Here is a 12,616-nt window from a genome sequence, read left to right as displayed (position 1 = left end):
CGCATGCCTGTAATCCCAGTTACTCAGGAGGCTGAGACAGGAGAATCGCTTGAACCTGGGAGGTGGGGGTTGTAGTGAGCCGAGATGGCGTCATTGCACTCTAGTCTGGGCAACAAGACCAAAACTCCATATCAAATAATAATAATATTAATAGGTAGTTATATGAGGAAGACATTATTTTTGGCTTTTTTAGGAACTGGGATATAAAGAAAAGGAGGGACAGGGAAGGCTTTGCAGTGTTGGTAACTCTAGATTTTAACACGTAAAGATAAATAGATTATTCCAAGAAGAAATTAGCATGCACAAAGTCAAAAATGTGCAATGTGTATTTTCATAAATCAGCATATAATTTTATAATATATCAATTATACAAATGTTTTAAAAGTAATTCCTGCTATGTTACCACCTTTGTTTTTCTTCTTGCACAAAATACCCTCTTCTACTCACAGAACTATCATAGATTATGCCTTTTATATTTGTATCTTCATCTGCCAAATCATGAAATAAATGAAATGAGGCAGTATAGTGTAAGGTTAAGGAGATTCATTCTGGAGACAGGTACAATAAGGAAATAAAATTTCATTAAGAATAATTCTAAATCATTACTGTACAACCCAAGATACCTGAACTTCTCCATGCCTCCTCTTTTCAAATGCCAGTCTTTCTTCATCTGTCTTCTGTTCCCATTGCAGTTTTTCCAGTTGTTGAGTCATCGTAGCTACTTTCTTTCTTACTTGTTCCTTAAGTTCTTTATAATGATCCAGCTGCATAAACAGTATTGAAAAATTGCTAATTCATGACAGCAAATTCTTTGTATGAAATCCTGTACTAGAAGATAATTAATCTTCCCAAAAGTTTGCTTCATATAAATTAAATCATAATCGACCACCTGCCCAGGGAAAATAATGTGAGCATGAAAGCTCCTTTTAAAAAACTGTTTATTATTTATTTATTTATATTTGAAACTGTTATTTATTTTTATTTTGCTCTGTTGCCCAGGCTGGAGTACAGTGGCACAATCATGGCTCACTATAGCCTTGGTCTCCTGGACTCAAGTGTTTATCTTATTATTCATAAGGTAACCATTTTTTCCTCTCATAAACACTGAAAAGATACATGTGGCTTTGAGGGGACATGATCACTTAATTGACAAGAAGGAAACTAATTACTTAAGGTGCTTTAAAATGTTCAGTGACGAATTAATCTCTAACTTATTATACAAGATTTAATTATAATCAGTAGATGGCAGAAACATGTAATTGACAACCACATTTTTATCATTTATCTTTTATCAATTTTATGATAATCTTATATCACAATTATATACAAAAATAATTGGCCGGGCGCGGTGGCTCAAGCCTGTAATCCCAGCACTTTGGGAGGCCAAGACGGGCGGATCACGAGGTCAGGAGATCGAGACCATCCTGGCTAACACGGTGAAACCCCGTCTCTACTACAAAATACAAAAAAAAATTAGCCGGGCGAGGTGGCGGGCGCCTGTAGTCCCAGCTACTCGGGAGGCTGAGGCAGGAGAATGGCGGGAACCCGGGAGGCGGAGCTTGCAGTGAGCTGAGATCCGGCCACTGCACTCCAGCCCGGGCGACAGAGCGAGACTCCGTCTCAAAAAAAAAAAAAAAAAAAAAAAAAAAAAAAAATTATGACTATGTAAGTAGAAAAAATACATCATTTTTTCTGGATTCTCCTTTCTCTTTTAAGATTTTTGGACAGAGACCTTAGTATAGAGGTTTTCGTTGCTCTATTTTAAACAGTCTTTTAGGCCAGGCACAGTGGATCATGCCTGTAATCCCAGCACTTTGGGAAGCTGAGGCAAGAGGATCACTTGAGCCCAGGAGTTCAAGACCAGCCTGGGCAACACAGTGTGACCTCATCTCTACAAAAAATTTAAAAATTAGCCAGGTATGGTAGCATGCACCTGTAGACAGGAGGATAGACTGAGCCCAGGAGTAATACTGTAGTGAACTATGATTGATAGCAGCAGGAGGCAGATAAATCCTAGGCAGACAGGGGTGGGCCCCCAGTGAAACCTTCAAGACAAAGACAATTTAAAGCCTAGCTACAAGTCCTGGGTAAATCCCCAGACAAGATTGAGAACCTCTCTTCCTGTTTGGTGTGCTTACCTCTGATTGATCCCTACCCATCACCTATTTTACATACACCTACCCTTCCCTAATTGGCTTTTCACGCTGTTGTACCCACTTTAGAGTGGTGCCTTTATTTTAGCCTTTTTATGCATACTCACAAACCAATCAGCACACATTCCCCCATTGTGAGTCTATAAAAGCCCCAGACCCAGCTACACTGGGGGAGAAACCACCTGACTTCAGGTAGTGGACGACGACCTCTTGCATCCCCTCTCTGCTGAGAGCTGTTTCATTACTCAATAAAATTCTTCTTTGCTTTCCTCACTCTTCGATCGCCCATGTAGCCTCATTCTTCTTAGACACAAGACAAGAACTCAGGACCCACTGAACATGGGTACACAGAAGGCTGAAACACTGTGGCCCTCTGCCCTCTGCTGGCAGAGGGCAGCCGCCCCACATGACAGGAAGCAGTGGCGGGGCTGAGTCAGCCCTGGAGCTGAGGGCCAGAGTGGGCCAAGAGGCTGACAGAGCTGTTAACACGCCACCATGGCAGCTGTGGCATTCGCACCAGAGTGCAGGCTAGGTGCAGCCTGGCAAGCTGAGTGGACGGGGTGTCTCCTGCAGTGAATGTGGGACCAAGTAAGGCCTGGAAGCAAGGCCTGGGCAAGGGTGTCACCAACCGAGGGTCTCTGGCTAACAAAGTGACTGAGAAAAATCCTGCATCGGCCAGGCATGGTGGCTCATGCCTGTAATCCCTGCACTTTAAGAGGCTGAGGCGGGTGAATCACCTGAGGTCGGGAGTTTGAGACCAGCCTGACCAACATGGAGAAACCCTGTCTTTACTAAAAATACAAAATTAGCCAGGCATGGTGGCGCATGCCTGTAATCTCAGCTACTCAGGAGGCTGAGGCAGGAGAATCACTTGAACCCAGAAGGCAGAGGTTGCAGTGAGCCAAGACCACACCATTGCACTCCAACGTGGGCAACAAGAGTGAAACTCCTTCTCAAAAACAAACAAAAAAAAATCCTGCGTCATGATCATGCCACTGCACTCCAGCCTGAGTGACAGAGCGAGACCCTATCTCTACAAAATTAAAATTAAAAATAAATAAATTTAGATTCTGTATACAGGCTGAAAAATTTAAATCCCCACAATTTACACTGAGGATAATCTCTTAAAATATCACACAGGTCATCTTTTAAACTTTTTTCTAATTCAAAGAAGCTGAAATAATAGAAACATAAGATTTCCCCTAAGTTGACCTTTTTTACCTGACTGGCTTCCAGTTCAATGTCTCGCCCTTTACGTAAAATTTCTTCCTCAATCTGTTTTTCGAAACTTCTCCATGCACCATCTAAATCAGCCAGCTCTGTCTCCAGGGCTTTTATATCATCTTCCTGTTTAGAACATTGTTTTTCACTGTCCTTTATTGATTTCTTAGCCACATCTAATTTCTTAAGGTGGTGAGAAGTGTTTTCTTTGGCTTTAATGTACTGAGGCCTCTTCTGATTTAAAAGGGTTTCAAGTGACCTGAAAAGGGAAAAACATTTGCTTTAAAGAAAATTTCATTTCTTTGATATATAAAGGGAAGAAGTTGTTTTGCTCAAACCACTTTAAAAAAGAAATCCTAAAATCAACTTTCAGAGACTGTAAGCAGATCAGTGGTTGCCAAAGGTTGAGCAAGGTCAATGGGAGGGTTGAATAAAGCACAGGATCACTTTTGAGAGTGGTACTGTAGTGGTAGACACTTGACACTATGAATTTGCCAAAACCTAGACTACTTTACAGCACCAAGAATGAACCTTAATGTAAGCAAATTAAAAAAGAATCACTCAGGAGGCTAAGGGATCCTAGATGGAATGTAGAATGCAATAAAAGAATCTAACTTTATTACAAATGTAGAAACAACCTTACTGAAGTGGTGGAAGGAAAACATGCTGACCAAATTCTAGAAATGAGTGGAGTCTGTAAGACTAAAAACAGAAGAATTGTACATAAGTACTTTGTAACATATAGTTACAAAGATGCTTTCCAAGGGGTATGGGTTAACAATTCTGACACTATTACATATGATTACTGGAATTGCACAATTAAGCAAATGGATGGCAGATGGTAGAAGCCAGATTTCCCACTGTTGAAGTGGGAGGTTACAGATAAGCAAGAGAAGGCTAGAATGATTAATGTGGTAATGGCTTAGAATTGGGAGACATCAATATGAACTCATGTTTAGCTTAATATAGATGGTCACATACGAAAATATTTATAGCTATGTATATAAATAGTATACACACGTATTTCCTAGTTCCAACAGCTGAGAAAGCCTGGAAGCAAGGACACTCCAGTAACAACGAACACATCTACCACCTAGATGTTGGTTCCCAATACCATTCTTCAATAAAAGGAACCAGGGTTCCTTGGAGAGCCTGGGGCAGGCTCACACAAGTTGGGGCAGGCTGATGCTTGGACTGCCTTATACAAGATGACATTAGAAGATACTTATCTTCTAGAAAGTAAGGAAGAGCTCCAAAAAAAATCACAATAATGAGAATATTTCAAAGGGATGCAGGAGCCAACTCAGAGAGTTCTCAGTGGCCACAGCAGGAACAATCTAAGCAATAAAATCAACAAGGTAATATTGGATTATAACTCCAAATGTAAAATATCCATAAATCTATACTGATGTAAATAACAATTAATTTAATTTTAAAATAAACAAGTAGAGACAAATCTGTGCAGAATTCCAAATAAATCATGTAGATACTTTGCCCTCAAGGTAAAACATAACTCTCCCTACTCCTTAAGTGTGGGCTATGCATAGTGACTTCCTCTCAAAGACTGCAGTATGAAAAGGGAGAAAAACTTATAGTGGAGAAACATGACAAACACTACTTCAGTCAGGTGATCAAGGTCAACATCAACAGTGATACCATGTTGATATGACATATGATATACTATACGATAAATGTCATGTGACATATATAATACACTGACACTCTAATAGAATATAATGCAAATGACATTTTACTTCTGTGGTCTTCCTCCCCACAGTCTGTATCTTCAGTCTAATTATGAGAAAACCATCAGACAAATCCCAGTTGGAAGATGTTCTACAAAAAAACTGACCAATATTCCTCAAAATTGTCAAGCTCATCAAAAACAAGAACTGTCACAGCTAAAAGGTGCCTAAGGAAACATATAACTAAACGTAATATGGCATTTTGGATCATAAAAAGGACATTAGGCAAAAACTGAGAAAATATGTATAAAGTATGGACTTTAGTTAATGTATCAATATTAGTTTATTGATTGACAATGTATCATAATAATGTAAGATGTTAATAGCAGAAACTGAGTGTTGGGAATATGGGACTGATACAGGAGCAAAAAATAAATTATTTAGGCAGATAGTAAAGGTTAAGAGAGTTCTCAGCAGAGCTTCCCTTTTAACAAAAAGCAGCCCCCAAATCATTTCTTTTATAACAAAGAGGAGCCTGAAAAGTCAAGCTACAAACATACATAAGCAAGCTGGAAGCTTGTACGAGTGAATGCCAGCAGCTGAGCCAACAGAAAAGGGCTACCCAGAAGCCAGCTAAGTTCAACGTGAAGGCTCCATCTTCCCTTTTCTTGTCACCATGTGTACAGTAGAAAAGTTGGCAACATGGTATCAGCCAGGTACAGAATCTGCACAATAAAAAATTAGGGTGGGTGGCCAGCTTCTCTGTGCACTATGCAAATGGCACACCTAGTCCTAACCAGTTCTTCACGTGCTCTGCAAATGGCATACCTGGTGTGAGCAATCCTTCATGCCCTAAATCAGACACCACCTCCTCAAGCACATCTATAAAACCTCCTGTACTTCGCTGTGGACCAGAAGACCCGATCGGGAGCCCCTCTCTCTGCATGGAAGAAAGCTTTTCTCTTTCTTTCACCTATTAAACCTCCACTCTTAACCTTACTCCTTGTGTGTCTGCATCCTTGATTTCCTTCGCGTGAGGCAATGAACCTCGGGTATTACTCCAGACAAATACCACCACTTCAGGACCATTCTATACTATTTTTTTTTTCCTTGAGATGGAGTCTCACTCTGTCACCTAAACTGGAGTGCAGTGGTGCGATCTCAGCTTACTGCAAGCTCCACCTCCTGGGTTCATGCCATTCTCCTGCCTCAGCCTCCCAAGTAGCTAGGACTATAGCTGCCTGCCACCATGCCCAGCTAATTTTTTGTATTTTTAGTAGAGACGGGGTTTCACCATGTTAGCCAGGATGGTCTCAATCTCCTGACCTTGTGATCCACCCGCCTTGGCCTCCGAAAGTGCTGGGATTACAGGTGTGGGCCACCGCGCCTGGCCTGTACTATCTTTATAATTTTTCTGTATATCTAAAAGTATTCCAAAGTAAAATGTTTATTTTTAAAAATCAATTTTCAAAGTGTCACTTATATTATTTCCTCTGTCAATCTACATATAACCCAATTGTTAATATCAACTTTTAAAAACTCACTTTAATTCTTTTTCTGTTTGTTGTAGTTGTCTAGTTAGAATTCCATGTTCCTTTTTCCTGGCTTTAACTATGTTTTCATGATGAGACAAAGACTCTCTTGTGACACTCAAATCCCTTTTCACATGCTCTAACTTGGTGTTCAGGAAATCAATCTTTTTCTCATTATGGTATAGTTGAAAAAGCTGCAGTTGTATCTTGTTCATTTTCAGTTCTTCAAGGAGACTCTGGTAACGTTCTGCCTATAAAAGAGTATAATTCAATAGCAGTTAAAAGGGAGTATATTTAAGTTGGCCTTTAATAAACTCAACTATTGTACCAACAAATTAATAAATTTTTATTTGCCATTAGGACATAATATCCTTGCCAAAAGTAGCATAATTTGGCGAGGGTTTCTGAATATACTTTTTAAATAACCCAGTAAACCAGTAAATGATGTTGTGTTCTTGTGCTCAGTGGTATGATGATGAGAACAATGAAGTGGCGTGCATTCACCTGGGTCCCTTTTGTCTGGACCTGTGAGCTTGACAACTCAATCAGTATTTCTGGCATCAGCTTCCTCCTTTGTAAACTGAAAGAAGAGTGTGATATGACTAATAAAGTGCTAGCAACTTTAAATTCAGTGACTCCAGGAAAAATTCCTACTACAGGAAGTAGTTTTTCTGCTGATAAAACAGGACTCTTACAACGATAAATTATATGTGAAAAATAATAATTTCCTTAACATTTGTGCTATTAAAGAAATAAAGGAACAGACTACCTCAAGAGGAGCTCCTAATCAATACTGGAAGTATTTCAAGTAATAGGCTATCTGCTAGGATGTTTAAAAAACAATTAGGAAGTTGTTTTGTTCTAACTGTCCTTAAAATGTTTAAATTCTGCAATTCAGTATATCGTGATTACTACAGTCTGATTTCCACTGCTGCCACTCCTTTCCACTAACAAAACCAAGGACATGTATACACACATTCGAAAATATGAAGACATAGAGAAACATCACTAATAAGAAACATCCACTTTTCATTTACTTCTTCAAATATGTATCGAGTACTATGTGCCAGGCACTGGTCTACGCATTGGCAATACAGCAGAAAATAAGACAGACTATCCCTGATCTTGTTTGTTTGTTTGAGACAGAGTTTTGTTCTCTCACCCAGGCTGGAATGCAATAGCACGATCACAGCTCACTGTAGCCTCGACCTCCTGAGCCCAAGAGATCCTTCTGCCTCAGCCTCCTGAGTGGGTGGTCTCCTCCCTTACCACCACACCTGGCAAATGTTTTAAGTCTTATTTTTGTAGAGATGAGGTCTCACTATGTTGCCCAGGCTAGTCTCGAACTCCTGGGCTCAAGGGATGCTCCCACTTCGGCCTCCCAAAGTACTGGGATTAAAGATGTAAGCCACCATACCCAGCCCAACCCTGCTCTCATGCAGTTTATATTCCGGTTATTCTAATGGGGAGAAGAGAGGAAGAAAAGTCAGAGAATAAATACGAGGACTAAACTCTGACCTTTTTTCTTCTCTTGCCCAAATTTCTATCTAAGGAGCCTGGGGAATCTGCTCTACAAAGTGTCCTCAGAGAATTTTTTTTTTTTTTTTTTTTGAGACAGAGTCTCACTCTGTCACCCAGGCTAAAGTAGCGCAGTGGTGCCATCTCGGCTCACCGCAACCTCTGCCTTTTCAGTTCAAGTGATTCTCCTGCCTCAGCCTCCTGAGTAGCTGGGATTACAGGCATGTGCCACCACACCCGGCTAATTTTTCTATTTTCAGTAGAGACGGGGTTTCTCCATGTTGGCCAGGCTGGTCTGAAACTCCTGACCTTAAGTCATCCGCCCGCCTCCGTCTCCCAAAGTGTGGGGATTACAGGCGTGAGCCACCACGCTTGGCCAGAGGGGTTTTATTCAACCCTATATAATATAGCTTACTTTCCAACCTGATGCTGGCATAGTATCACATGACAGAAAAGAAAGGAAATTAAAATATTTTAACTGCGAATATGTTTCTTTGCCGTATCTTGAAATAGCCCTGCAAAGTTGTCTCTTGTGGGGAAAAATCTACATTCTGTAAAGAATCCCCTTTCCCTTTTCCAAGCCTCTTTTCCCGAATCAGGAGACAATCAACTAAGAGTCCAATACCTTTTTAGGTCTGATAAGAAACATTTACAATCTATTCTCTCTGAAGCCTGCTACCTGGAGGCTTCATCTGCATAACAAGAACATTGGTCTCTACAATCCCTTATCTTAACCCAGACATTTCCTTTCTGTTGATTCCAGGTCTTTATATAAGACTCTTTCAACCAACTGCCAATAAGAAAATCTTTGAGGCTGGGCGCGGTGGCTCAAGCCTGTAATCCCAGCACTTTGGGAGGCCGAGACGGGCGAATCACGAGGTCAGGAGATCGAGACCATCCTGGTTAACACGGTGAAACCCCATCTCTACTAAAAAGAATACAAAAAAACTAGCCGGGCGAGGTGGCGGGTGCCTGTAGTCCCAGATACTCGGGAGGCTGAGGCAGGAGAACGGCGTAAACCCGGGAGGCGGAGCTTGCAGTGAGCTGAGATCCAGCCACTGCACTCTAGCCTGGGCGACAGAGCAAGACTCCGTCTCAAAAAAAAAAAAGAAAGAAAATCTTTGAATCCACCTGGAAGCCCCGCTCCCCCTCCTTTCCAGAATGAACCAATGTACATCTTACAAGCATTGACTGATGTCTTATAGCCCCTAAAATGTATAAGACCTAGCTGTGGCCCGACCACTTTGGACACATGTTCTCAGGATCTCCTTAGAGCTGTGTCACAGGCCATGGTCACTCTTATTTGGCTCAGAATAAGCCTCTTCAAATATTTTACAGAGTTTGACTCTTTGTTGACAAACAAACAAATAATAAACAAGATAATTTTATACAGCAATAAATGCTACAAAAGAAACAAAATAGGGCAATGTGCTAGTACAAGGGAAAGGGTGCTAATTTAGATTGGAGGAATGAACAGTAAATGCCTACCTGAGAAAATGGCTTTTTAATAAAAACATGAAAGAGAGACTACCAGGTATGCAAAATCAGGCATACAGCTATCTAGGCAGAGGGAATAGCAAAAATCCCAGAATAGAAAGAAGTTTGTTGTGTTCAACACATAACAAAGGTCAATGTGGCAGCAAAGCACAGGAAGTTAAGGTTCAAGAGGTAAACAGGGACAAGACCAGTACGCTTTATAAGAGACAACATTATCAGTGCGGTGAGAAGCACTGCACTGGAAGGTTTTATGCATGGAAAGTTAGGATCTGATTTGAGTTTCAAAAATATCACTTTAACTACAACCGAAGACAAGGTACTATATTAGGCATTGTGAAGCGGCCCAAGAAATGTACAGAGATACATTTGCATGTAATGTGGCCATGGCCTCCTAGGAGCTTCCCAAGACACTTTCAGGGAGTCCTTGAAAGCAAAATTATTTTCATAGTAATACTAAGACTTTATTTGTCTATTTCAATGTGTTGACACTTGCACTGACAGTGTGGATAAAATTGCTAGGTCTTATCATAAGTAAGATTTAACACAGAAGTGTTTATGAGAATCCAGCTGTCTTTTATTAAGTTAGACATTAAGGAAATTATAAAAGTGGTAAAACAATGTCTATTGGTTTCGGAAAATATAGTCATCTTTCATAAAAATGCTATTTATGTTAACATGTAATGAGTTTATTGCTATTTTTACAGGGATCATTAAAACAGTTTTTACATTTCCAGTGTTAATTTCAAATACAATAAATATTAATAGATATAACCCATATGAACAAAAACTCCTTGGGGTCCTCAATAATTTTTAAGAGCATAAGGGGTTTAATATCCAAACATCTGAGAGCCTTTGCTACATAAGACATAAACCCCTCAAGCTTGTTTTCAGTTGGGAAAATCAGACATTTTTCTAGTTTAGGCTGTCCTGCCTATTCGGAAAGAAAAGCCCAAATAGTGGGAAATACATAAAAAAGTTTATCTTAATGAATATTGGGCTTTAATTGTCTTATACTATTAAATTAATCTTCTTGGTAACCCCAAGCCCATATCTAGTGATTCTAATATAGAAAATTTGGTATCCAATACTTAATGGTTACATCTTCATGACATCTTACCTCTTCCTTCTCTAATTTTGCATGTCTGCGCTCTGCCGCTACATTTTTTTTCTTATTAAAATTAAACTGTGCATCCTCTTCGGCTTTTTGTAACTTTCTTTTCTTTTCTTCGTATTCTCCTATAAGCTCTCCTGAAGTGCTGATTTCTTCAAAAAACTGTGTCCTTTCTTTGGGTTTCTTCAGTGAAATCGACTCTACAGTTCCCTTTTAAAAACAGTAATGCACACCAACATAAAAAATATAGTGATGTGTTTTCAAAATTCTGAATCAAATAAACTACTACAGCTACTTACCTGAAAAACTAAACAATTTTGTGCTTTGGCTATTATGCCTATCTTTTCCAACTCTGCAATGTAAACAGAACGACTCACAAGATTATCATCAAAGCGAAATTCTGAGCATCCCCCTAAAATAAAAGAATAAAAAGCCTGTTAAAAAATATATAAATACCAGATATATCTCAAAATCCATTGAAAGTTTAATAAAATTACTTTTACATGGGAATAAATGCATTTAATGAGTCAACAAATATTAAGTGTCTATTACATGTCAAGGTCTATTTTACAGTGGCGAACAAAACACATGAAAGTCTCTGATCTGAAGGAGCATATATCCGAGTCAGGATGTAAAAGGAAAATAAATCTCAGAACTCCCAACTCACTAAGCCAAAGGGAAAAGTTGAGCTGGAAACTAGGTCATGCAAACTTGCCTCCTACTTTGTTCCTAAATAAGGTAGCTGTAAAGATTAAACAACAACAACAACAACAACTGCATGCCTCCTTCACAATTTACCCACAGGGAAATTCCTTGTGGGCCCCAAGATCTTTACCCTAAAACAGTTCTGTTGAATTTCAACCTGACAATATAAAATGACAGCTTATCTTCACATGTACAGGACAAAGGACAGAATTCAAAGTCATCCCTCTGCTCATCTGAAGATAAATGCATATCTGATTGTCTCCTCTGCCCTATCTTTATCTTTTTTTTTCTGAGACAGGGTCTTGCTCTGTTGCCCAGGTTGGAGTGCAATGGCGCAAACTTGGCCCACTGTATCCTAGACCTCCCAAACTCAAGTGATCTTCCCAACTTAGCCTCCTAAGTACTGGGACTACAGGCTCACGCTACCACACACAGCTAATTTTTTGTACAGACCGGGTCTCACCACGTTACCCAGGCTGGTCTCAAACTCCTGAGTTCAAGCAATCCTCCCGCTGTGGCCTCCCAAAGTGCTGGGATAACAGGCGTGAGCCACCATGCCCAGCCTATACTATCTTATATAAAAATGCAGATTCACTGAGCTAGCCTAAGGCATGAATGACTCTGCCTCTACCCCCATCACATGTAAACAACTGATCAAAGGCTCAAATAATTCAACTACTGGTCTCTTACCCATCCACACCTTTAAAAAAAATTTCTTCCTCTTTCTCCAATCCTCGCCCTTTTCCTGTAAATATATATATACACACACACAAATTCAAACATTTCACTCAAGTTGCTTTTTGGTGGTAGAAAAAACTGTCTATAAAAGCCAAAAATGTGCATACAATTTGTTCATCACTAAGAAAAACTGATAAACATAAAGAACTTCAAGAATAAATGTTATGAGGCCGGGCGCAGTGGCTCAAGCCTGTAATCCCAGCACTTTGGGAGGCCGAGACGGGCGGATCATGAGGTCAGGAGACCAAGACCATCCTGGCTAACACGGTGAAACCCCGTCTCTACCAAAAAAGACAAAAAAACTAGCCGGGCGAGGTGGCGGGTGCCTGTAGTCCCAGCTACCCGGGAGGCTGAGGCAGGAGAATGGCGGGAACCCGGGAGGCGGAGCTTGCAGTGAGCTGAGATCTGGCCACTGCACTCCAGCCTGGGCGACAGAGCGAGACTCCATCTCAAAAA

The 12,616-nt window shown here is 40.2% G+C and overlaps 1 protein-coding gene across 2 annotated transcripts in view; it reads right to left on the bottom strand.

The window, feature by feature from the left end:
* Window positions 1-12,616, bottom strand: part of SMC1B (structural maintenance of chromosomes 1B) — a 64,784-nt gene that overhangs the window by 46,871 nt on the left and 5,297 nt on the right. For both annotated transcript variants that reach the window (XM_025399320.1, XM_025399322.1), the window contains exons 3-7: window positions 11,017-11,129; window positions 10,724-10,927; window positions 6,604-6,842; window positions 3,375-3,633; window positions 624-764 (exon numbers count right to left, since the gene is read on the bottom strand). In XM_025399320.1, the coding sequence (XP_025255105.1) occupies window positions 624-764; window positions 3,375-3,633; window positions 6,604-6,842; window positions 10,724-10,927; window positions 11,017-11,129 (956 nt within the window). The remainder of the gene's footprint in view (window positions 1-623; window positions 765-3,374; window positions 3,634-6,603; window positions 6,843-10,723; window positions 10,928-11,016; window positions 11,130-12,616) is intronic.

This window comes from Theropithecus gelada, chromosome 10 (assembly GCF_003255815.1).
Source record: "Theropithecus gelada isolate Dixy chromosome 10, Tgel_1.0, whole genome shotgun sequence".
NCBI lineage: Eukaryota > Metazoa > Chordata > Mammalia > Primates > Cercopithecidae > Theropithecus > Theropithecus gelada.
Note: the sequence above shows the minus strand (reverse complement) of the source record. Positions and strands in the feature narration are given on the sequence as shown.